The 22,698-nt window shown below is 48.6% G+C and overlaps 1 protein-coding gene across 2 annotated transcripts in view; it reads left to right on the forward strand.

Annotated features, from left to right (window-relative positions):
- SLC35F3 (solute carrier family 35 member F3) overlaps positions 1–22,698 on the forward strand; it is a 352,895-nt gene that overhangs the window by 251,623 nt on the left and 78,574 nt on the right. For both annotated transcript variants that reach the window (XM_081824293.1, XM_081824294.1), the window contains one exon: positions 1,925–2,249. In XM_081824293.1, the coding sequence (XP_081680419.1) occupies positions 1,925–2,249 (325 nt within the window). The remainder of the gene's footprint in view (positions 1–1,924; positions 2,250–22,698) is intronic.

Genomic DNA, 22,698 nt, shown 5'->3' on the forward strand with positions numbered 1-22,698 from the left:
TGTCATCGTACCAGGACACAGCATCTGTCATTACTTCATTAAGTTTTAAAACTGTATTTGCCACAATGGAGAACTAAATGAAGAAAACAAGCCGCAAGCCTGAATTTACTCACCCTCCTCCAGAGTCCATCTTCAGTAGGAAGTTAGTCGTGGGAAACTGTATTTTCTTTTTCCGCAGATTTTTTTTTTCATTTCCCTATGAGGTTTTGATAGTGGTAATGATAGTTGAGAGATCACCCCCAGCACTGCTTGGAAATTATCCCAATAATGAAGGGTTGCAGGGCTAACCCACAATGTCAGGTAATCGGTGTATAAATTGAAATGTGCGTGCTTCTATCTGAAATTGAATTTGCCTTAAGTTGTGGGTATTCATTGGGAACGACGTCCAGACATCCTGGTGAGAGGGCATAACACAGAAGGATGGGACTCTGCCTTGCTTTTGCCGTTCTGTGCCTCTCCCTCCCCTCCATCCCATGGCAGAAACACACAATTTGCTGGAAGCTCAGAGGGTGGTTATGCATTTGATTTTCCAAACGCTTTCTGGCTATCCTATATACTCACGTGAGAAGAAAGAGGAAGAGGGACATCAAACATTAATAAAGCGGGTAAGGAAGCACAATATAGATGGGGTCAAGTAGGATTGGGGCCAGTAAAGGATGTGATCTCTCCCTCACTAGTCACGTAAGGCTTGGGATTACCTTTGGCTAAAACAGATACAGCCAGGGCTGGCCGTTCATCATAGGATTAGCTAACGTCTGTATAAGAGGCTACTTTCAGGATTTTGCCTCGTGGATTTATTATTCTTTAGAAAGTGTGATATACAAAGCTTGGTTTAATGTCATTAAACAAAATACACAGAGTATATGTGACCCCGGTGTATTTTGCACTATCTCGTGTACCCCCGTGGTGGAGACCGCCTTTTAGCACTGGGCGCCCCCATTCCGCCAGGTGCCAGGCTGAACGGAAGAACGGCAAGTACGCTATCTCCCGGAGGTTTGCATCTGTCCGTAGTTACGCCCTATGCGAGGTACAGCTCTGTTTAAATTTTCCAGCTGACTGACACGCACACAATCATGAATGAAAACCAAACAGTGGAAAATAAGGTCTTTTCAGCCCCTCGCGGGCTGTGGGAACAGCGCCGCAGAGCCACGCTGCGGGCTGTGGCCTGGTTTCCAGAAGTCACGTGGCTTAAAATGGAATGTCTGAGGCCTTCCACGGCGGCCGCTGCCAGAGGCTGTGGTTTTTAAGTAACACTTCGACGTGCAACTGAAGGCCATCAGCAGGAAGATGAGACAGATAAAGAGGGGAGAGAGAAGTCTCTTTTTCCTAGGCACGCAAAATAAGATGAGCCATCTCGGCATCTGTGCCTTTAAGTAACAGGCTGGAGGAGCTTCTTGCAGTGTCCCGGGAGCTTTTAGAGGTCAGGGCCTATGACCTTCGCATGCAGGCATCCCCAGCCCCTGGCATGCCCACTGCCCTGTGGGCACAGCAGGACTTGTGAGCAGGCACAGACCAGGGCGGAAAGATTTCAGCCTGTGTGTGTTGGACAGGTGTTTCCCAAACACTGATGCGCGCACAGATCACCTGTTGAGATGCAGCTTCGGCTTCTGGGCTTCTGGGGTGGGGCCTGAGATGCTCCGTTTCCAGCAAGCTGGGGGGTGGGTGCCCATGCTGCCAGCCCAGGGACCACACTGTGAGGGTCAGGATCCCGGAGGATAACTAGACCAGTGAAAAATGTCTTCCGTTTAAGTTTTGTTTCAGAAAGCTGCCTCCACAGCCCCTCATCCCCCCCCGCCCAGGGCGGCTGGCCGTGACAGTGACAGTGGGGTCAGGTGCCTCCTGGCTCCCGCCCGCGCCTTGGTCTGGGGCGGCGAGGGGGAGGTGTGCAGGCCCCCCAGGTAACCAACCCCTTCTCTTCCCCCAGGGGAGGAGCGCCCCCGGGACTCCCCGGGCCCGGCGGAGGCCCCGGCGCTGGCTGGGGCGGAGGCCGGCGGCAGAACGAGCCACCATTGCTGGAGATGCTCCCGGGCGCAGCTCAAGAAGATGTTCTGGGGCGTGGCGGTGGTGCTGTGTGTGTGCTCCTCCTGGGCAGGCTCCACGCAGCTCGCCAAGCTGACCTTCAGGAAGTTCGATGCTCCTTTCACCCTGACGTGGTTTGCCACCAACTGGAACTTTCTGTTCTTCCCCTTGTACTACGTGGGGCACGTCTGCAAGTCGGAGGAGAAGCAGTCTGTGAGGCAGAGATACAGGTAGGCAGCTCGCGGACGGCAGGCCCTGAGCTCTGGGCTGCTCTCCTGAGTGCTGGTGCCACTGGGCTGTCCGGAAGCTGGCGCTGTGTTGGGCCGGTGGGAACAGTGGTGAGAGGTCCCAGAGTCCCCTGCTGTCTGAGCGGGGCCAGGATCGGGATTCTCTCCCCGGCCCCTGGGGCGGTGAACACCTGCTTCCTGTGTCTTCCGCCCTGAGAACTCCTTTATACAAAACAAAAGGCAGCATCTTCTAGAGAGAGCCTGTGGTAGGTCCCCAGAAAGGGTAGAACAGGGACAACTCTGTAGCTCCGTTACCCCTCCTCAGGCTGGGGTGAGCAGCGTGAGTCCCTGGAGCCAGGTGACATGGCTGCTTCCTGTAACTTACCTTCCTTCACGGAGATGTTCGCTGCAAAAAACTGATTACTCATTCTCCTTCCAACCCAAGACATTTCCTCCTTTGGTGATGTGATTGCATGGGTCTGATTACCCGGCAGTGTGGCTCTCAAAATCAAAGCAGCGTCTGAACGTCGTTGACTCTGCTTTCTCATATGGAGCCCACTGCTATGACCTCCCTTTCACCAAAAAGCCAGAAGCCCTGACAAGCCCTCCAGCTCAATAGAGAGCAGGGTACCCCCAGCCCTCCTCGGAAGTCAAATTGTTGGTGTTGACCTTGAGTCCTCATCCTAGGCCAATTGTGGGATCTCATGGTTTCCCTAATTGGAGGCCCTCTGTGGGCTGTGTCGAGGGCTTCCTGCTGGCCCAAATCAGAACTACTCAGGAAAAAAACCAGGAAAGAATACTGGCCAAGGTGACCAGGTGGGCCCTGAGAGCTTAGCTTTGGTCAGCCCCAGAGGTGGGAAAAAAAATTGAAAGTTGAAGGTTCTTTACTCCTTTACCACTGCCTTCTTTCCCACTTCACCCCACCTCACCAGACACATGTCCCATAAAACCACCACGCCCCCCCGTACCATCTGCTTCAAGCTTCAGCCCTGTTCTGAAGTTGCCACCAGAAGTCACAAGATAAGTAAAAACAGGGAGCAAAGAGTTTGGGGAATGGAGGTCTAGACCCGGGTCAGGATCTTTCTGTGGGAACCTACCATTAGATGTCCCTATAAAGTTACAGGTGGAGGTGTGAGGTGCCCAACTTTTGTACGGTTCAGAGAGAATTCGGACTGGCTCCTTTGTTGTAAGTCAGACCACTGATTCTAGAGGAAGGGGCTCCAATGGAGCACGGACTGAGTCACAAGGCAGCCTCACATGTCCCCTTAGTGGAAAGGATTCAGAGCAAAATCTGGGGACAAGGTCTGGGGCAGGAGTAAGGAGACTAGAGCCCAGAACCAGGGCCCAGGCCTGGGGCATTCTCAATATTAAATTAAACCAGTGGCTTATGGACCAGCCAGAAATTGCCAAAGAGGTGCTTAATACAACTCTCTTGAAGAGCAGCCAAAAGCAGACAGGTTTAGAAACTTTGCTAGGGCCCACGATGGTCCCCAGGGCAGGAGGAAAATAACGGTCTGCTTTTGGTCACAGACAAGAACAGATATTCAGTAAACGATGTACTTAACAGTCGTGTAGCTCTGAGCATAGTTTGTGATTAGAAGTTTGCCTTTCTTTAAACTGACTAGAATATTGAGCTCCTTCTTCTTAACAAAGAGCTCAAAGTGAGCTGCTGTGGCCTTTCTTGAGAGAGAATCACTGGCAGAGAAGGTGACAAGGGTTTCCCTGCTCCCTTCACCCCTGCGTGCTGAAACGAGGCCTCTCCTGAGGGCAAGACGGGCTGCCGCCTTAAACACGTATCCCCCTCGTGACCACTGCTCACCTCGGGACAAGACAGGCACTGCGGGCCACTCAGACCAGGCCCCGCACCCCTTAACTGACTGCTGAGAACAATACAGAAGGAACCGCGCTCAGTGGTGGTTAAAGAGTCCAGGTGGGAAAAAGGAGAGGTCCCTGAAGTGGATTAGTTCAACACAGACATCAGTCAGCACAACTTCGGCTCATTGTCTCCCTGTACAAAGTGTCTGGGAAGGACCGTGAACAGATTCTGGAGGTGGAGTCAGCTGGAGAGCAGTGATGGGAGGGCCAGTAATCACAACGTGATCAGGGAAGCCAGCTAAAACCCTGCCCAGTTTCTACAATAAAGCTTAGCTCCACCTCTTTAAAAAAAAAGTCACAAAACCTTTCTTGAAAATCAGCTCTGAGCAGAGCTGCCCCATTTATCAACCGGTTACTGGGTAGCTGGTCCAGCTGCGCCTATAGCCGTGGGGGGGCAAGGAGGAATTCTTCCTCAGGAAAGGGAGAGAGACATTTTCACATCACCGACTTGACTCGGGAGGTGGTGACTCTGTCACGGCGACATTGGGAGTCCTCGAAACAGACTTGGGGATTCCTGGAAGTCAAGGAAAACTGAAATCACCTCTTCCATTTTGGGGCTTTTGTCAGAATTAGTGCTGGCGAGGGAAAGATCTAGAGGCAGCTGAGGAGTTGTGTCTCTGGCTAAAAGAAGTGTTTCAGCAAGAAACTAGGCAGAAAAGAGCAAAGGTAGAGACCTTTATCACAGAGAGGGAAGCGGTGAAGGTGGGTCTTCCTGTGGCTGTCAGGAAGCAATCAGATGGAAGGTTCTCTGCCCCAAGCCCTCCCCTGCTAGGCTAGGTTTCCCCAGCATGAAGCTAGAAAAGTCAGCCAAGGCAGAGGGGAAAGCAGCCATTGCCCAGCGCAGAGCCCCTGAACCCCAGCAAGTCTACCTGAGATCTCACTGAAGGGCGGACGCTGATTGATTTGGTCGGTCTGGGTGGATCTGAGATTCTGCTTTCCTCACGAGCTTCCCAGGGGTGCTGCTGGAGCTGCTGCTGGCCCAAGGGCCGCACTTTGACTCTAACAGCCCTGGGGACACATGTGAGACTTAGCTGCAGGTTTTTAAATGCTGCCAGTCTGACCAAATGCAGGAGCCAGGATTCACCGTACCATGTAGCACTGATGAGTGACTCACTTCGGGCCCCGGGGATGTTTGAGCCCCGGTCCTGTGCCACTTTAGAGGGAGGAGAGGCTCCACGGGCGATCACGTAAGCTCTGGGAGCCTCAGGTGCTCATTTGTAAATGGAATTTGATGACACATGCACCGTCTCGCCCACGAGATTGTTGGGTGATCAGATGAGACACCGTACAGGCAAGTGCCCTATCAGCTGTGAAATGCCATTAAAATGTGAGGAACTGTCACTGCCCTGTGCTGTCGTCTGTGGGTTGCAGCCAGGGATGTAGCCCAGGCCTCGTTCATCGGGCGCCTTGCGGTGATCTATTCACATGACAGGAGTGGGTGCAAGTGCTAAGCCTGCAGGGTCATGCAGGGGTTATTCCTTGGAGAAATCCGCTCCGGATGCACAAGGCATCCTAGGATTGACCCGGGCTTCTCATGATCGGGCACTGTTGTCAGGAATTAAGAGTGTGAACGTGAAAACCCCCCAGCCCAAGCATCCTGGGTTCCCAGTCTCAAGCCTGTGGTCCCCTCGTGTTTGCTGACATGCACCAAGGAAGCAGCAATGCCCGAGACCCAGGACAGGCTCTGGCCATGGAGATGCGTGTGGGTGCTGTAGAAACTGCCGGCACAACCTGACAGGGGTGTCCCCGGAGTCTCCTCCACAGCTGGGCACCTGGGGAGGAGGCTGCATCAGGTCCGTGCTGGTATGACTTTCCGGGACAGGAGGACAGCTTCTCAGATCCCAGGGGCCGCCACGGGCAGCAGAGATCAGCCAGAGAGGATCTGGAGCTCCTGCACACTTGTCAGAAGGCCTTCCAGGAATTTCTACCCGTAGTGACCTCTTTTCATAAGCAAACGCTAGAACCTTCTGCTATTGCGTAGCTGCCAGAAGAGTGAACGGTACAGTGGTGACAGATGTCATCCTCTGCCTTTGGTAGTTTTGGGCTTCTGTAAGCTAGCCAACTGATTCTGTTTCAGAAACACCGAGAAACAGCCTGAGCCAAGAAGGGGGCAGTTTTGATGCCTTTCATCTTAAATCCTGCCAGGGCCCAGTGTGTACGTAGCTGCGCGGACTTAATGCAGGAACCGTGTATGGTCTTGTGGCAATAACATTCAAGGACTAAGGAGCAAAGTGGAGCGGTTGCAATCCAGATGTTTGTTCCTTCTGAAAGCAGCATCGCACATCTTGTCTGGGCGAGGCACTAGGGACCAGAGATGAAGGAGCACCCGGTATGAGAGCCAGACAGGCAAGCAAGGGGGGTGGGTGTGCATGCAGGGGAGCCTGGGGGAGAGCCCAGGTGCCTGGGTCCTGGGGCAGGGTGGGAAGGTTTCTTCGAGGAGATGACCGAGGAACAACCTCTTTAAAGACAAGCGGACAGTGCTCTGGGTGCTGGACCCCGGGCAGGCAAAGTAGCTCCGGGAAGCGCAGAGGCTACACAGAGAGAGCATGGCCCGTGAGGGAGCTCTGATTGGCTGTGGGACGTAAGTGGGGTGGGGGAAGTTAGATAGGAGCAGCCCCTGGTGACTCTCCCACACCTTGCAGAGAGGGTTGAATTCTGGCATGAATCCTGGGGGGAAGGAGGGGAGTGTGGAAGGGTTCTAGGTAGAACAGAGAACAGAGAAGCCATGAGACTGCATCTAGAAATACCACCACTGCGCTGTGGGACGTGGAGCAGAGTGCGAGGCTGCAGGCCCATGCAGTTGAACAAACTCTTGTTGACGTCTGTGTATGGGGCATGCGGACACATGTGGGGAACGCAGGTGATGTTCCTTGCTGTAGGAGCTCACGATGAGCAAGAGAGAGAGACCCACATGGAAACCAGAACGAGCTGTAAGGAGGAGGCAGGCAGGAGGGCGGGCAGCCAAGGAGTGCGTGGACAGGGCAGGGCAGATATTAGAGCTATCGTCAGATTGAGGCCCAGAGCAGAAGGGCTTTGGATGCTGCTGAATCAAGGGCTTTATTCTCGAAGCAGCAGGATCCTTGGGGACATTTTGAGTAGAGGACGAATATCATCAGAGCTGCTTGCAAAAGTAAGGCTCCAAGCACTAATTCCACAACTGCTTACAGAATATGCCCCGTTTCACATCAACAGTACAGTGACTCGCGTGTTTTCGTTTTTTGTTTCTTTTTGGGGTTTTTTTTAGCAGGGAGAGAGAACCCAGTTTCTGAGAAATGCCAAGATTTTGAGTGTACATCTTAAAGTATTACAAAGCTGGATCTCTTGCTCTGAATTGTCACTTTTTCTTCACCCTAAGGTGAACTTTTATATCGGTGAAAAAGATTTCGGTGGTCATTTTCTCGACAAACTCAGGCATTCTGAAAATAGGTCCATCCAGGAAACTCTGGCACGTGTTAGTGGGGCCCAGTGTGAATGCTAAGGCATCACCAAGGCAGTCCTAATTAGCAACACCCCAGCACACCCCTGCCTTCCTGGTGCCATGGGGCCTTCTGTCTGATGCGAGCTGGTAAGAGCTTTCTTACCCTGAGCCCCAGACATGCTCTGGCCTGGTCTCCCATCAACAGCTCTTCATAGGGTGAGGGCACTTTGGAATCAAGGCCTTCCACCCTAGGAGGATGGAGATAGGCCTTCATTTGTTCTACAAAATCTGCCAAGGTTCTAGGTGCTATGGATAACAGCAGTGACCAAAACAAGTGAAAAATCCCTGCCTTTGTGGAGCTTACATTTTAGTGGGGAAACAAACAGTAAACAAATAAAATATGATATGTCCCATGAAGCCAAGCTAGAGGGTTGGGGTGCTGAGTGGGGAGGCGATGGTGTTAGGCTAGGGACCTCTCTGTCTGTTGAAGGGGCCTGTGGTTACCCCAACATCTCCCCACCCCACCCAGACCTAAATGCCTGGGTTAGCCCTGCTTACCCACTGGCTCGTTCATTCTTGATTTCTACAAGCATTCCTTTCTGCACCTACTCTGACCCTGCACCGCGGGGTCCTGGGGAATGGAAGTTCCAAGCACATTCTTGCCCTCGAGTTGCTCATAATCCAGTGGGTGAAGCTACCTTTGTACCCCTGGATACAGGAGTCAGGTGGCAAGGAGGCCTGACCCGTTTGGCCTCCCGTGGGACCCAAGAGCCCTGGCCAAGCCATGAGCTCAGAGGGCCCAACAGAGGGACAGAGGGGCAAAACTGTCTTGTGCTCAGCACATCCCTCTGCCTTCACCCTTCCCCCTGACTCGGAGCAGTCTTGTTTCCTGTCTTATTTTCCAGAACCATCAACCCCCAAAGCAGCGACATGTCCAGAGAGCCCTGCAGTTGATGTGTAATGTTTTGTTGTTTGTTTTTGTAATCAGTTTAGAAAAAAAATGGGCAAAAATTGGGGAACTTTAGTTTTTAATTGGCCTGTGTCTTCTGCTTGGTGGTAAATAATGGCAGTGGTATATAAGCATCTTTATGCCAGGAGATTTTGGTCAGGCTCACTGCTGAAGCAGAGTACCTCCTCCCCACTCCACCCCCTGACACCACCCAGGTGCACACGCACACACACAAGCCATGCTCCAGGTCTGAATGGGAAGTCATAATGGGTCCCAGTGTCAGCAAAAGAAGAAATGAGACGGGTGTGACTGACATAGGTTTAGATCATCTCTGCCTGTTTTAAGATGTCATTTGAAATAGTCAAGGATGCATTAGTGGAGAAGTGAAAGACAGAGCATTGTCCTCATGATGCAGATGGTGACAGCGCCCTCCTGCTTTTATACCGGGTCTCCCGTGCTCGGAAGGGTCCACCCCTATGTCCTCTCATCATGGTGTTCATCGTGTAGCTCATTTGCTTCTCCTCATGTATCATCCCCACCTCACCCCTGCATCTCAGCTAGACAGCTGCTGACTCCATCCCAGGGAAATTCAGTGACAGCCAGACTCTCGCATAGACGAGTCCAGAATATTCTACAAGTGATTTTTCAGCTTTCACTGAGGCAATAGGAAATACTGTGTTAGCTCCTGATCTCCTCTGTTCTCATGTACTTCAGCCTCCATCTATCCCCTGGTTATCTGAGGTCTTTGGTAATCCCTGAAAGAATATCAAGGCTTTGGCTTTGAAGTTCAGCAGTTTATGGAGATTATGTAATTTAACCTTGTACTTTCAGAGCACGTCGAATTCAGCTGCAGCAATGTTATGTTTTCCCATGCGGCTTCATGGAAGTTTTGGCAAAAGTCAGATCCAATGCTCATACTTGTGGGTTTGAAGAATAGTAGCCATTTAAGTAATTGCTGTATCAATGGGATTACTGCTCTTTGGGGGTCCAGATGCCTTAGGCTAGACTTACCAACAAGAAATATAGTAAAATTGTGCCAGGGCCCTTGTGAACATTTGCAAGATCCATGTTGCAGTGGCACGGAAGGTGTAGAGCAAGGAGGGGTTGCTTTCCAGAGGGTGATCCTAGAGGAGCCGAGTTAATAGACAGTGGAGAAGGACCCCTGTGCATGGATGCGGGAAGGTTCTGAGAGGCATGTGCAGGTGTGTATGGGCTGCCAGAGGATGCATGCAGCTGATGGGCACAGGAGACACAGACCCCACCCCATCCCACCCATTTCTTACTTTCCATGTGATTCTTAGTCATAGAGTCAAAGTTAGTAAGCCAGCTCACGGGCATATTGAAATTTTAAAATTTCACCACATTTAGGGAAAAAAATCATCTGCACAGAGGTCTTGAAAGATCAGGAAGGGACTTTGAGGATTCTCTGATCCAACTCATCCATATTATCAAAGAGGCCACAGATGCTCAGAGAAGGGGCATGAGACCTTTGTTCTCTTCAGTTCCAGACGTCTTTAGATATGCCGCCAGGAAGGAAATAGGTCAACACTCTTTCCTCATAGGGAAGAACAAGGAGGCAGTACCTGGGCAGGACGGAGCAACAATGGGTAAGAAAGCCACCAGCCGACACTGGGGGCACAGTGATAAAATGATCAGAATGCAGGCTTGTCCTTGGACAGCTCAGGTTCGAAGCCCAGCTTTGCCTTTATTTCACTCTGTGGCCATAGATTGGTCACCAAAAACTCTAAGCTTCACTCCTTCTCTCTAAAACAGAGCCCCCGATACCCACCTCTGGGGGTTGTAGTTGGGATTGCCCTTCCTCTGGGCTCTCAAAGCTCTTGTCTAGACCTTGTGTTCCACCTGCACAGGCTTAAATGTGATGGTATGTATAAAGCCCCAAACTGCACTTGGTCCAGAGGTTTTGTATCCATCTTCCATTGACTTCAAATGTGAATCCCCAGACTCACACAAACCATGGCTCCCACTCTCTGCAGATTATAAGATGATGATGATGATGGTGAAGATGATAGCGATGATGATGATGGTGATCATGGTGATGATGATGGTGATGATGGTGAAGATGATAGTGATGATGATGATAGTGATCATGGTGATCATGGTGATGATGGTGAAGATGATAGTGATGATGATGATGGTGATCATGGTGATCATGGTGATGGTGATGGTGATGTTGGTGATAGTGATGATGGGGATGATGGTGATGATGATGATGGTGGTGATGGTGATAATGATGGAGAATATTCCAACCACAGATAACCTAATCTTTCTCCTCATGAATATTCAGATAAGCCATGTAGCTGGTGTGGAGCCCACAGCAGAGAGAATGGTATCGTGCCCTGTCATTATTTTGGGCCATCAGGATAGGGGCACTTCTTGGCAGAGGTGAGCTTTGAGACAAGTTTGACAGGAAAAGGGCAAGGAACTCATGTGGTACATGAGCTGAAAGCCAGACAGAAATTCAAGATGATTCATTTGTCTAAAAAGCAATGTCCTGTGAAGCTCTTGATGTTCTTTTTGGATTTTTGGAAGCTAAAAAAAGGCCAAGGGGGGAAATGCTGGTGCTGTGCAGAATGCTAAAGCAGATGCATGTCATTTTTCTTCCACTGGCATACCTGAGTCTTTATTGTACACAACTCTTAGCTAAATTGGAATGGCCACCCATGTCCACAGGAACAGACATTATAATGGCTTCCAAAGCCCTCACCGATCTTCCTGCCCCATACTAGTGTGCACCTACTAGTGTCATCCACACAAGTCCCCAGGGATACAGGGAGGAACAAGGCCACATGACAGAGGAAAGGGACCCCGTGCACTGGGGTCAGGCTGGTTCACGTTCTCAGATCCACCACTCCACTTACAAACTGTGCGACTTTGGGTAAGTTGTTTATAAGTGCTCCCTTTGCTTCAGTGTTCTCACATTTAAGAATGGGGGATGGGGCGCCTGGGTGGCTCAGTTGGTTAGGTGTCTGACTTTTGGTTTCTGCTCAGGTCATCATCTCAGGGTTGTGGGATCAAGCCCGGTGTCGTGCTCCACACGCAGCAGGGGGGCTGCTAGAGATTTTCTCTCTCCCTCTGCCCCTCCCACTCATGCTCTCTCTCTCTCTAAAATAAATAAATATTAGAAAGAAGAAAAGAGCGGAAAGGAAAGGAAGGGAAAGAAGGAAGGAAGGGGCCAATAAGGCTTTTTCCACAGGCTGGCTGCAAGGTTGGGGGCACTGTGCACAAATCAGCTTGCCTGCCGGGACCTTGGCCCTTGGCCCTTGGTCGGTGTTGAATTGGCGGTAGTCCCTGCCCCCTTACTTCTGGAGCAGTGGTTACAGTGGTGGTCGTGGTGATGGTTAATTTGCATTCTCTGCCTTAACAGCCTTACCACACCTACCATATTTCTTTCAGCTGTTTTCTTTTTTTTTTAAAGATTTTATTTATTTGACACAGAGAGAGCCAGAGAGGGAACACAAGCAGGGGGAGTGGGAGAGGGAGGAGCAGGCTTCCCGCGGAGCAGGGAGCCCGATGTGGGGCTCGATCCCAGGACCCTGGGATCATGACCTGAGCCGAAGGCAGATGCTTAACGACTGAGCCACTCAGGCGCCCCACAGCTGTTTTCTTTCTAATGGGGCCACAGAGCAAAGGGACTTTCGGCACTTGCATTTTCTCCTGTGTTATTTCTTTATATTACATTCCACAGAGGCTTTCCTCAGCTGAGGATTTGGGAGCCTGTGGGCAAAGCGGCCGCTAGAAATTGTTATGCCCGATTCTCAACGCAGAATCAAACCGAACCCTCTCCTTTAGCCGGTGTCCGTGCTGAGGGCTTCACAGAGGCAGCCCTCGCTGCATCACCAGAACACATCTTACCCACTTCGGGCTTGAGCCAGAGTAGACCAGGCCACATGCACAGACCCTCTCGGGCCGGCCCTCCATCCACGCGCCCCCTACCCAAACCCCTGCAGGTCTGGGACTGAGAGGGTGGGGGCTCTCCAGCGGAGTCCGTGGGAAACTTCAGACGCATTTTCCAGCCCAGGTCGTCACGCTTGAAGATAGACCCCAGCGGTTAGTGGCTTCCCTGTGCCCTGGAGCCGATGAGCCTGGTCCTGAGAGTGCATATTTCGGTGGCCACACCCCAGACGATCCGGTTGACTTTGTCACAGAAGATGACAGATCTGGCCAGAATCAGCCGCCTTTTTCAGTGTTTGCGCAAATTCTATTCTCGTGCTTCCTGGACCTTTTAAAATAGAATCATAGTAATTACATTTACCTCCTGAGCTGTTCTCTCCTTTAAGTAGAGAGAAAACAAAATGATTTATATACTTAATGTAACATTTAGGAGCCCATCAGGATCGTTTCACACTTTTCTTATCTGAGTGCGTTACTTTATGACGCTTACATTTAATGAGTTACTCTCCATCACAAATACATTATTAATTTATAATATAAAATAAATTGAAAGCAATGGAAACTAAAGCTCCCTTGTTGCAGGAACACATCGTGAGAGCCATTATATGGTATTATTCTGCTACACGTTTCTCTGAGAGGGAAATGGAAGAGAATTTTTGTCAGAGAAAGGCTTTAAGTTCTCCACCAACACAATGGGGACAGGCTTCTTAATATTTTGTTATGAATTAATGTGGAGGGGCTTTGGGTATTTTAAATGCTTATTGGTTGTTTTTTATGCATTTGCTTTTATGAAAGTCGGTGTGTTGAAGCCCCAGGTGTCCTTGTTCCTTGGTAAAGAATCTGTTTTCTCCTGTGTGGGTAGCAGAGGGAATTGACAAGGCAGACAGGGATATACACACATACACTTTTTACAAAATCCTTTCTGGGGCCTTGTGGGGCTTTGTAAAGGATCTTCCCTACAGAGGGGGAATGGAGTCCCCACCTAGGTTTCCTGACCAAGCCCCCAGCTCTCAGGAGTCCTGAGCGTGCCGCTGTCATCCCCTCGTGCCCTGGCACCAAGGTAGACTGGAATCATCCAACAGCAGGGATGGGGACTGCGTGACAAAGATAGGGATCTTCTCGTCGTGGTACAGGGTTGTTGCAAGGAGGGGCTCTCCAGCCAGGGACTGTATCTCCCTGCCTCCCTGGCATCTAAGTTGGACCAAATGACTTCTCTCCAAAGTGATCTGTATCAACAAAGGCAGAGAAAAAGCAAGTGGGCATGTCCCCTGTCCCTCCTCTTCCCTGTTCCACTGGCTACACACACAGGATTCCCAGGCTCCAGGGGGACGACAGAGCCACCAACAGAAGGAAAATCACCCAAGTGGGGAAATGCCACCTGTCTTCCAACACCATGAATCAGAACTGAACTCCTGCTGTGCCAAGCCTCCAAATTCAGGGGTTTGACACTTCAGCCAGCATTAGGCTAATGAATACAGTCCCCATCCTTCCACCTGAGCCCACAGAATCGGAGTTGATCTGAAAATCTATATCCTCAACCATGAGGCGTGGACAGCCTCACTACCCAGGAGCTTCCACGTGGCTTTATGCGTATTCTGAATATACAAAAAATTTTAAGTGTATCTGGACAGAAAATGGCAGCTTTTAAACACAAGGTTAGGGATCGTGTCTATTTTGCTCACCTGCCGATCCCCAGCCACTAGCTCCGTGCCTGGCCCAGAGTAGACACATGATGGATGCTGAAAGGAGGGAGGGAAGTGGGGGGACGGAAGGAAGAAACAATCACGGGGCAATGTCGGGGTTGTCATCCTCACATTCACATCGGAGCAGACCTGGGAGACAGCTCTTAGCAGACATTCTCTAAGGGGCAGCCCTGGATCGGACCCTCTATCCTGACAACAGACGGTTCCCCTATCATCCAGATGTACTGATCCCATCCTGAAAGAGCTCTTTAATTATAAAGCAGTTTTAGAAAAAAGAAATGCTTGATTATCAGACGTTTTTTAGAATGAGTCTGGTCTGAAATTAGTAGACTCCAGCTCGGGGGGCCCAGTGGGGGAAGGGGTGCTCCTCTGTGCAGCGTGATTAAAGCCAGGCTATGAACCCAACCTCATGAAAATTCACGTGGGCCTTTATATAGGCTGGAATTTCACATTCTCTTAAAACTACACCCTCACAACGTCCCAGAGCAGAGGAATTTAGGGGATCGGTACATTTAGGATCTTAAAAGTGTTGCACACATTTTAACCTGCTCTGAAATCTGAGACTTCACATCTGTTTCAATTACTGTTGCCGTTTAACAAGATGCCCTAAAACGTAATGGCACGAACACCCTTCTTGTTAAACTCCAGGACTCTGTGGGTCAGGAATTCCAACAGAGCATCAGGGATGGCTCTCCTCTGCTCCACAGTGTTGGGAGCCTCCACTGGGTAGATTTGATTGAGGGGGAGGGGGGAGTAACTTGACAGCTGGGGGCTACAATTATCTGGGCCATCTTTCCTCAATGTCTGGCAGTTGTCCCTGACGGTCACCTGCTGCTTCTGCTGGGGCGGTCAGCCTGAGCACCTTGACACGGCCTCTTTGGGTGGCCCTGACTTCTCACGGCATGGTGACCGAGAGTCAGGCTCCTTTCACACTGGCTCAGGGGCCCAGGAGTGACAGGAGGCCTCGTTCCTCTCAGCACCTAGCCTCAGAAGTCACCAGTGGTATCTCCACCAGCAAAGATCGGGAGGTATTGTTGCTACCAACTCAGAAAATACAGTCTACCACAGCATCAGAAGCACCATCGTGTGTGAGGGAGAGTGGTAGGTCCGCCTCATCAGAAAGAGGTCAGAACACAGGTTTGTTCCAGAAGCTGGCAGATATGGGCCTGGCTAGCCCTCAAGCCCATGCAGACTCGGTGGGGTCTCTGGGCTGGAAGTCTGCTCGATGTCCACCCCAGGCTCCTTTCCCCAAGAAGCGTGGCCTTTATCAGCAAAGCAGAAAATAATGTTAGCCTGGGTGAGAAGGCTTATAAAAGTGATAACAAATGACTCAGAGGGCGGAAAACAACTTTGGGACTGCCGAAGTGTAAGAAGGGAGACGTGATGTATTTACTTTCCAGGTATCTCCTTAATCCCTGCTTCCGTGCTGATTTTTCCCCCTTCGAAATATGTGAATTATTTTTATGCAAATAGCGTTCAGGGACTGCAGCTTTCCAGGCCACTGTGAACACAGTAATTTATAACCCAGGTCACATCCCTTTATGCACCGAACTGCCAGAAGACCTAGCATTAGCGAAAACCACACATAAGACAAAAACAGCCATATGATGAGTTAAGGCATGAATAGAAAATTGCTCCCAGAAGCAGCAAGGACAGCAGAACAGAGTGGTCTTGTGGCTCTGGGGGATTGAGCGCTCTGAGACCTGGGAGCCTTTGCTGGCTTCCCTGTGCATTCAAGTCAAGTGGGATAGGTAGGGCTGGTGAGGCTGTCCTCGGACCCGGGGCAGGGCACAGGAGAGGTGACAGGCACGGCAGGATGGGGTGCCACGAAGGGGCAAACTCCAAAGCCAAGTCCAAGATGGTAGCAGCTCACAGAGTGCAGGCACCAGCAGTGGGCTTCCTACCAAGTTCAAGGCTAAGTGCATGGGTACACTGGGTGCTGAGTGCCTAAAACAGAAAAGAGAGGGAGTTGGGGGAAAGAGCAATAGATTTAATCTTTGTGTGACAGGTCAGTTCGTTAGTTGCTCCATCAGGAGACTGGTTAGTTGGTCAGTTGATTGGTTTCCTTGGTTGATTTGTTAGTTAGTTTTTGTTTGGGGGCGTTTAGCAGAGGAATACTTTGTTCTAATAAAAAAAGGCACACAGGGAAATGCAATATAGAAGAGCTGTTCCAGGCGTGCCTGGGTGGTTCAGTCGGTTAAGTGTCTGCCTTCTGCTCTGGTCATGATCTCAGGGTCCTGGGATCGAGCCCCACATCGGGCTCCATGCTCAGCCAGGAGTCTATTTCTCCCTCTCCTTCTGCCACTCCCCCTATTTGTGCTCTCTCGCTCTCTCTCTCAAATAAATAAATAAAATCTTTTTTTAAAATAAAGAAGAGCTGTTTTGGCTGTACACAGAAGGCACTGATCTTTCTCCCAGGCACATTTCTGTTCTTCTTAATCAGATACAAAGGCCCAAGATGCAACTCTGTTCCCCGAGAGGCACCATATCACAGCCCAGAAACCAAACTATCCTTTGCTGCCCCTTAGGTGAACAAGATGTGTTCTCCCATCCCCTGCCCCTCCAGAGTCAAGGACCCCGCTCAGCGCAAAGGCCAGGTGAAAACCTCACCTGTGCAGCCCTAGTAAAGACTTTCAGATGTATGTGAGGTATAGTCCAGGTTTCTTCTGACAGAATCTCTTGCTTGTTCTTAGGTCACAAGGAGGGGAGAGTTGCTGCTAGTTCTGTGGGTGAGTCTTCTGGAACAGGCCACTAGGAAGCAAATGGTCATGGGTGAGGAAGTCAAAATTCCTGAGCACCTGCGGGGAATTGCTGACTGGCACGGTCCCCTGCATATCCTCCTGGGATATCTTATCCCCCACCCCACTCACTAGGGCCCACAGAATCTCCTAGATGTGCCAGCTCTGCTGGTTGCTCCTACTAAGAGGGTTGGCTGCTCTGTGCACAGAGAGCCTCATCCTCATCACCAGCTCCAGGCACGAGGACTCATTCTATTCCATTTCCCTCTTCCTCCTTGTATATTTCCAGCTTCTTCCCTAGGTTTTCCATCTATCTCACATAGAAGCTTCCATCCCCTCCTGAGAAAGAGGAAATCTGGCACTTCCTTTTCCTTCTGCTCTAGCAGGGAGGCCCTCCCGCATGCGTGGCTCACATCGCTGGGTCCTCAGCCCGGAGACATGCCTCCCTCTTACCTCGTGGGTCTGAAAACGTTCCTTTGGGTTTTCCCTTCCGATGGCCCATTTGGTGAGGGCCTCCATAGGGGCCTTTTGCCCATCCCCATCCAGTACCAAGTGCATCTCGGCGTGGAGTTTGCAGTCCCTTGGGGTCACCCATCTGGTGTGGGCTGGGGCAGCAGGCCTATAGGAAGTGGAGATTGACTGCCCTGCCCCGGCCAACACTCCGTATTTACATTCCCCTGAAAATAAAAGTAGGCTCTGCAAATTATGTGGTCATCCTGAAGGTGAATGAGCACATTTGAATTTAAGTGTTTTATCCCAGTTCACAGTTCATAGGTGAACTTGACCCTTGAGCCCAGGTAGATACCAGACATCGCAGGAGTCCCCCGCAGAGTGACGCAGGCGGACCCGGGAGCTGATTGTATCAGAGGCACCCTGAAGTGTGTTCCACGGAATGTGAGCCGTGCAGGGTGTTAATTCATCAGGCTTCTTGCGGCTAAATCAATCTGTGAAATGTGGAGGTTCTTTTTTACTGCAGAACTTCTCAGTCTGTAAAGTGTTAACGTGCACTGGGACCTCACAAGTGGGCATATAGTGGGGGGCGCCTCCCAGCGTCGCCATGGAGCCCTTTCTGTGCCGCATAGAACATGTGTGCACTAGCATTCGAAGCGGCACAGTTTTGAAGATAATATTTAAATAATGGTTCCAAGCAGACGAAGAAATTGTTGGGATCCTGCAGTAAAAAGAGATGCACCATGTGGCAGAAAGGAAGCCTAGTGGTGGATGAAAGTAGAGCAAAGGCCAAGAGGAGGGCAGGGGGAGCTGGGCCTGGCCCCCTAGCAGAGGGATGCCTGCTTAGGACAGATTACGGCACAAGCAAACCACTGAGAACAGGCAAGAGCAGTGGGATTTTTCAACCTCTTGGTCTTTAGATGCCTTGTTAAGCTAAACTGAGGTCCTCTGATAAATCTCTGATGTTCTTTTTTTTTTTTTTTTTTTTTAAGATTTTACTGATTTAGGGCTCCTGGGTGGCGCAATTGGTTAAGCGACTGCCTTCGGCTCAGGTCATGATCCTGGAGTCCCGGGATCGAGTCCCGCATCGGGCTGCCTGCTTGGCAGGGAGTCTGCTTCTCCCTCTGACCCTCCTCCCTCTCATGCTCTCTCTCTCATTCTCTCTCTCTCTCAAATAAATAAATAAAATCTTTAAAAAAAAAAAAAAGATTTTACTGATTTATTTGAGAGAGAGAGAGGGAACACAAGCAGGGGGAGTGGGAGAGGGAGAGCAGACTCCCCGCTGAGCAGGGAGCCTGATGTAGGGCTCCATCCCAGGACCCTGAGATCATGACCTGAGCCGAAGGCAGACGCTTAACGACTGAGCCACCCAGGCACCCCTCTGACGTTCTTTAGGATAATTTCATCACTCAAGAGGGAAAGGAAATGCTTAGAAGTGGTGCTATTTGAATAATAAGGAAAGACAGCTTATAGCAGGTGCAAGTGGTGGAGACACCAGGGAAAGCAACCCCATGATCCCAAAGTTGTGAGAGACAAGCACGTGGTCGGTGGGCAGAACATCTGCGTTGGACCCTTTGGCCCTATGGGCTCATCATGGCCGTAGCAACCGGACTGAAACTATATGAAGGAAAAGAGCCCATTTACAGGCTCAGCCAAAACAATTCCAAAGCCCTGGCAATAAACACAATAGAAATTTATAGGACCTGGATGAAGAAAAATGCTAAAACTCGCCCAAGACGCAACAACGTAAAAATGTCAATCCTCCCAACGTTCATTTATGGGTACAACACTCTCCCAGTTCAGATTAGGTTTGTTTTAGGAAGTGGGCAAGAAAAGTCTGAGAAGGAAGAGCAGGAAGAGAACCGGCTGTAACTAGCTATTCTGGCGGTGAAATATGCAGTGACGTCTCAGGAATACCAATCGAATGTCCTAGAACATCCACAAGTAGACCTCAACACAAGGAACTTGAGTATATGGTCAATGTGCTGTCTTGTCTTAGTGAAGGAAAGATGAACTATTTAGTAAGTGATACTGGGACAATGAGGGAGCCATCTAGGGAAAAAATGACTCAACCTCCTGCCTTAAACCTGGATAGATTCCAAATAGAATGAAGGTGTAATATCTAAAATTTTATGAGTACTAGATAAAAATATTGGGTAATCCTTTTATTACCTTTCTCACTGTGATACAAAGCCTCAGAATCATCAAAGATTATTGAGTTATAAATTACATTTTTTTTAAAGCCTAAAGTCTAGTCCTTGGCAAAAATAAAAAATAAAAATCACCATAGACAAAGTGAAAAAAACAAACTGACAAACTGGGGAAACTATTTGCAATTCATGTAAGAGGCAAGAATTAAACTCTCAAATAAAGAGCCCGTATAAATCAATATAACCAACAACTTACTAGAAAAATGTGCAAAGTATATGATGGGTAGTTCATAGGAAAGGAAATGGGAATGACCTATAAATGTATGGAAAAAATGCTTAATTTCACTCATTATGAGAGAAATGTAAATTAAAACTGATTTTTTTTACCTGTCAGATTGACAAAGAAAAATAAACGAATAAAAAGAAGATTTGATAATATGCTATGTTGGCAAGACTTTGAAGAAACAGTACATTGCTAGGAGAGTGTAAATTAGTAAACCTTAAGTTTGTATGGTAGTATTATCAAAATCACAAATTCAAACCCACTTTGACCTAGTACTTCACTTCTAGGAATTTGCGTTACAAGTAAGCATGGATCATGAAGTATGAGCAAGATATGCATTGCAAACAATTGCAACATTGTTTGTAATTAGCTAAAGATTAGAAATAACCAGAAATATTCATCAGCGGGGGACTAGCTAAAGTAAAGAGCTACAAGCTTATAGTGGAATGCTATTCAACTGTAGATAAAGAGCAGGTGCTCCCAGCTCATGTCAGTCAGCTAAAGCCACTTCCCATTCCCTTTTGACCCATCTTTCTTTTTTTTTTTTTTAAGATTTATTTACTTATTTTAGAGAGGGAGAGAGAGAGCATGAGTGAGGGGAGGGGAAGGTGGGGAGAGAAGCTTCAAGCAGATACCCCACTGAGTGTGGAGCCCAATGCAGGGCTTGATCTCAGGACCCATGAGATCATGACCTGAGCCAAAACCAAGAGTCAGATGCTTAACCGACTGAGCCACCTAGGAGCCCCTCAACCCATCTTTCTGACCTCAGTTCTCCATCCTCTACTCAGACACATTCAGTAAAATACCATCACAGATGCTGAATGAACTTGACACTTATTTCAAAACTTTTCAGAAATACTAGCCCTGCTTCTGTCTGCCAGCATGAGAACAGCTATGACCCTTACACAGCAAAGATCAGTTTGATGATAGCCTAGAGCAGAATTTGGCAGTATCATATGCTCTGGTGGGAGGGTAAATGGGTACAATAATTTTGGAGGACAGTTTGACAATATCTGTCAAAATTTTCTTATTTTTTAAAATTTAAATTCAATTTAATTAATATAGTGTATTGTTAGTTTCAGAGGTAGAATTTAGTGATTCATCAGTTGCATACAACACCCAGTGCTCATCACATCAAGTACCCTCCTTAAGGCCCATCACCCAGTTACCCCATCCCCCCACCACCTCCCCTCCAGCAACCCTCAGTTTGTTCTCTATAGTTAAGAGTCTCTTATGGTTTATCTCCCTCTCTGTTTTCATCTTATTTTTCCTTCCCTTCCCCTATGTTCATCTGTTTTATTTCTTAAATTCCACATATGAGTGAAATCATATATTTGTCTTTCTCTGACTGACTTATTTCACTTAGCATAATACCCTCTAGTTCCATCTGCATTATAGCAGATGGCAAGATTTCATTCTTTCTGATGGCTGCATAACATTCCTGTGTGTGTGTGTGTGTGTGTGTATCACATCTTCTTTATCCATTGAAATTTTCAATGCCCATTAACCAATTGATTCTGCTTCTAGAAATTTATCCTGTTGACACCTGCATTTATAAGGATGCTCAGTGTATGTTGTTTAGCTTGGCTTTAGAGATTTTGGGTCAGTGTTGAATGGCAGTTAGAAAAAACTCCTAATGCCTTTATCTGTCAGTGGCTCATCTCTACCCACAACACAGGCTAGTCTGTGTAGCTAATATTGCCATCAGATTGCTGATTTTACAGCAAGAGAAGAAACATTGACTGCTGGATAGTCAGTAAAAAGGAAGGGTCCTACTGATAGAAACCAAAGCCCTTTACCTAAATTCAGTCCTATCTTCTGTCTTTCAGAGTACAATCTAGAACACTAGTTCCCCGGTGATGATATTATGGTACCTAGGTGTTCAAACTCATGACTATAGCCGAGAGATTCATCATGGGTATATTCCATTTGACCTAATTAACTGAAGATATTTACTCAAGAAAAAGTAACTGAAGAAAAAAAAAAGAAATTTGTTATTTTACTGTAGAAAACTGAAGTAAGAAGAGTCTAGTAGAGACAAGGAAAACTGGGGTGCATGGTTGTTTTACAGTGTAGCCCAAAATTCTTTGATATTCTTCCCTTCAAGAGGTGGAGCTTAACTACCCTTACGTATGGGTTGGACTTAGTGACTCTTCCAGTGAATAGAACACGGCAGAATTGATGGTTGACTAGGTCATCGGAGACAATGTGGCCTCCTTGTTGCCTTGTCTTGGATCATTTGCTCTGGGGGAAGTCTGATGCCCTGTTGTGAAGACACTCAGGTGGCCTGTGGAGAACAAAGCAAGCAGTTGAGGCCTCCTTCCAGCCCCTGCTGACAGCTTGACAGCAAATATGTGAGAGACTCTGAACCAGAACCACCCACTGAACCACTCCCAAGTTCCTGACTCTCAGGAATTGTAAAATGATAACTGCATTTTCCTTTCAGCTGTTAAGTTTGGGGGTGATTTGTTATGCAGCAAGAGCTATCTAATATAAAGAGGGAAAAAGCAGTTTGAGGTTAATAAAGAAGGTGCTTCATTGATGAATGTTCCACCCATCCCCCCTGCTCAGGGAATGACTTTGTTAAGCACCGTTTTCAAAGATGTGTCCTCAAGGCTCCACTGTGGCAAATATTATTACTGTGGTCAGGGTTGGATATTAGCTTATGGCATATAATTTGGTATAGCAGAATTATCTGAAGACATTTAAGTTCCAAGAATCTTCTGATGCTTTTCAGATAGTATTTGATCACCCTGTATATTACCTTAAATTTTCATCTCCCATATCCTTAATCACCAAAAAACTGTGATGATTGACATTTTACATTACAATTTCCTAGTAAAACCCCATCAATTTCTTTTTTTTAATTATTATGTTAATCACCATACATTACATCATTAGTTTTTGATGTAGTGTTCCATGATTCATTGTTTGCATATAACACCCAGTGCTCCATGCAGAACGTGCCCTCTTT

Source organism: Leptonychotes weddellii, chromosome 6 (genome assembly GCF_054177405.1).
Source record: "Leptonychotes weddellii isolate Sample4059 chromosome 6, ASM5417740v2, whole genome shotgun sequence".
Taxonomy (NCBI): domain Eukaryota; kingdom Metazoa; phylum Chordata; class Mammalia; order Carnivora; family Phocidae; genus Leptonychotes; species Leptonychotes weddellii.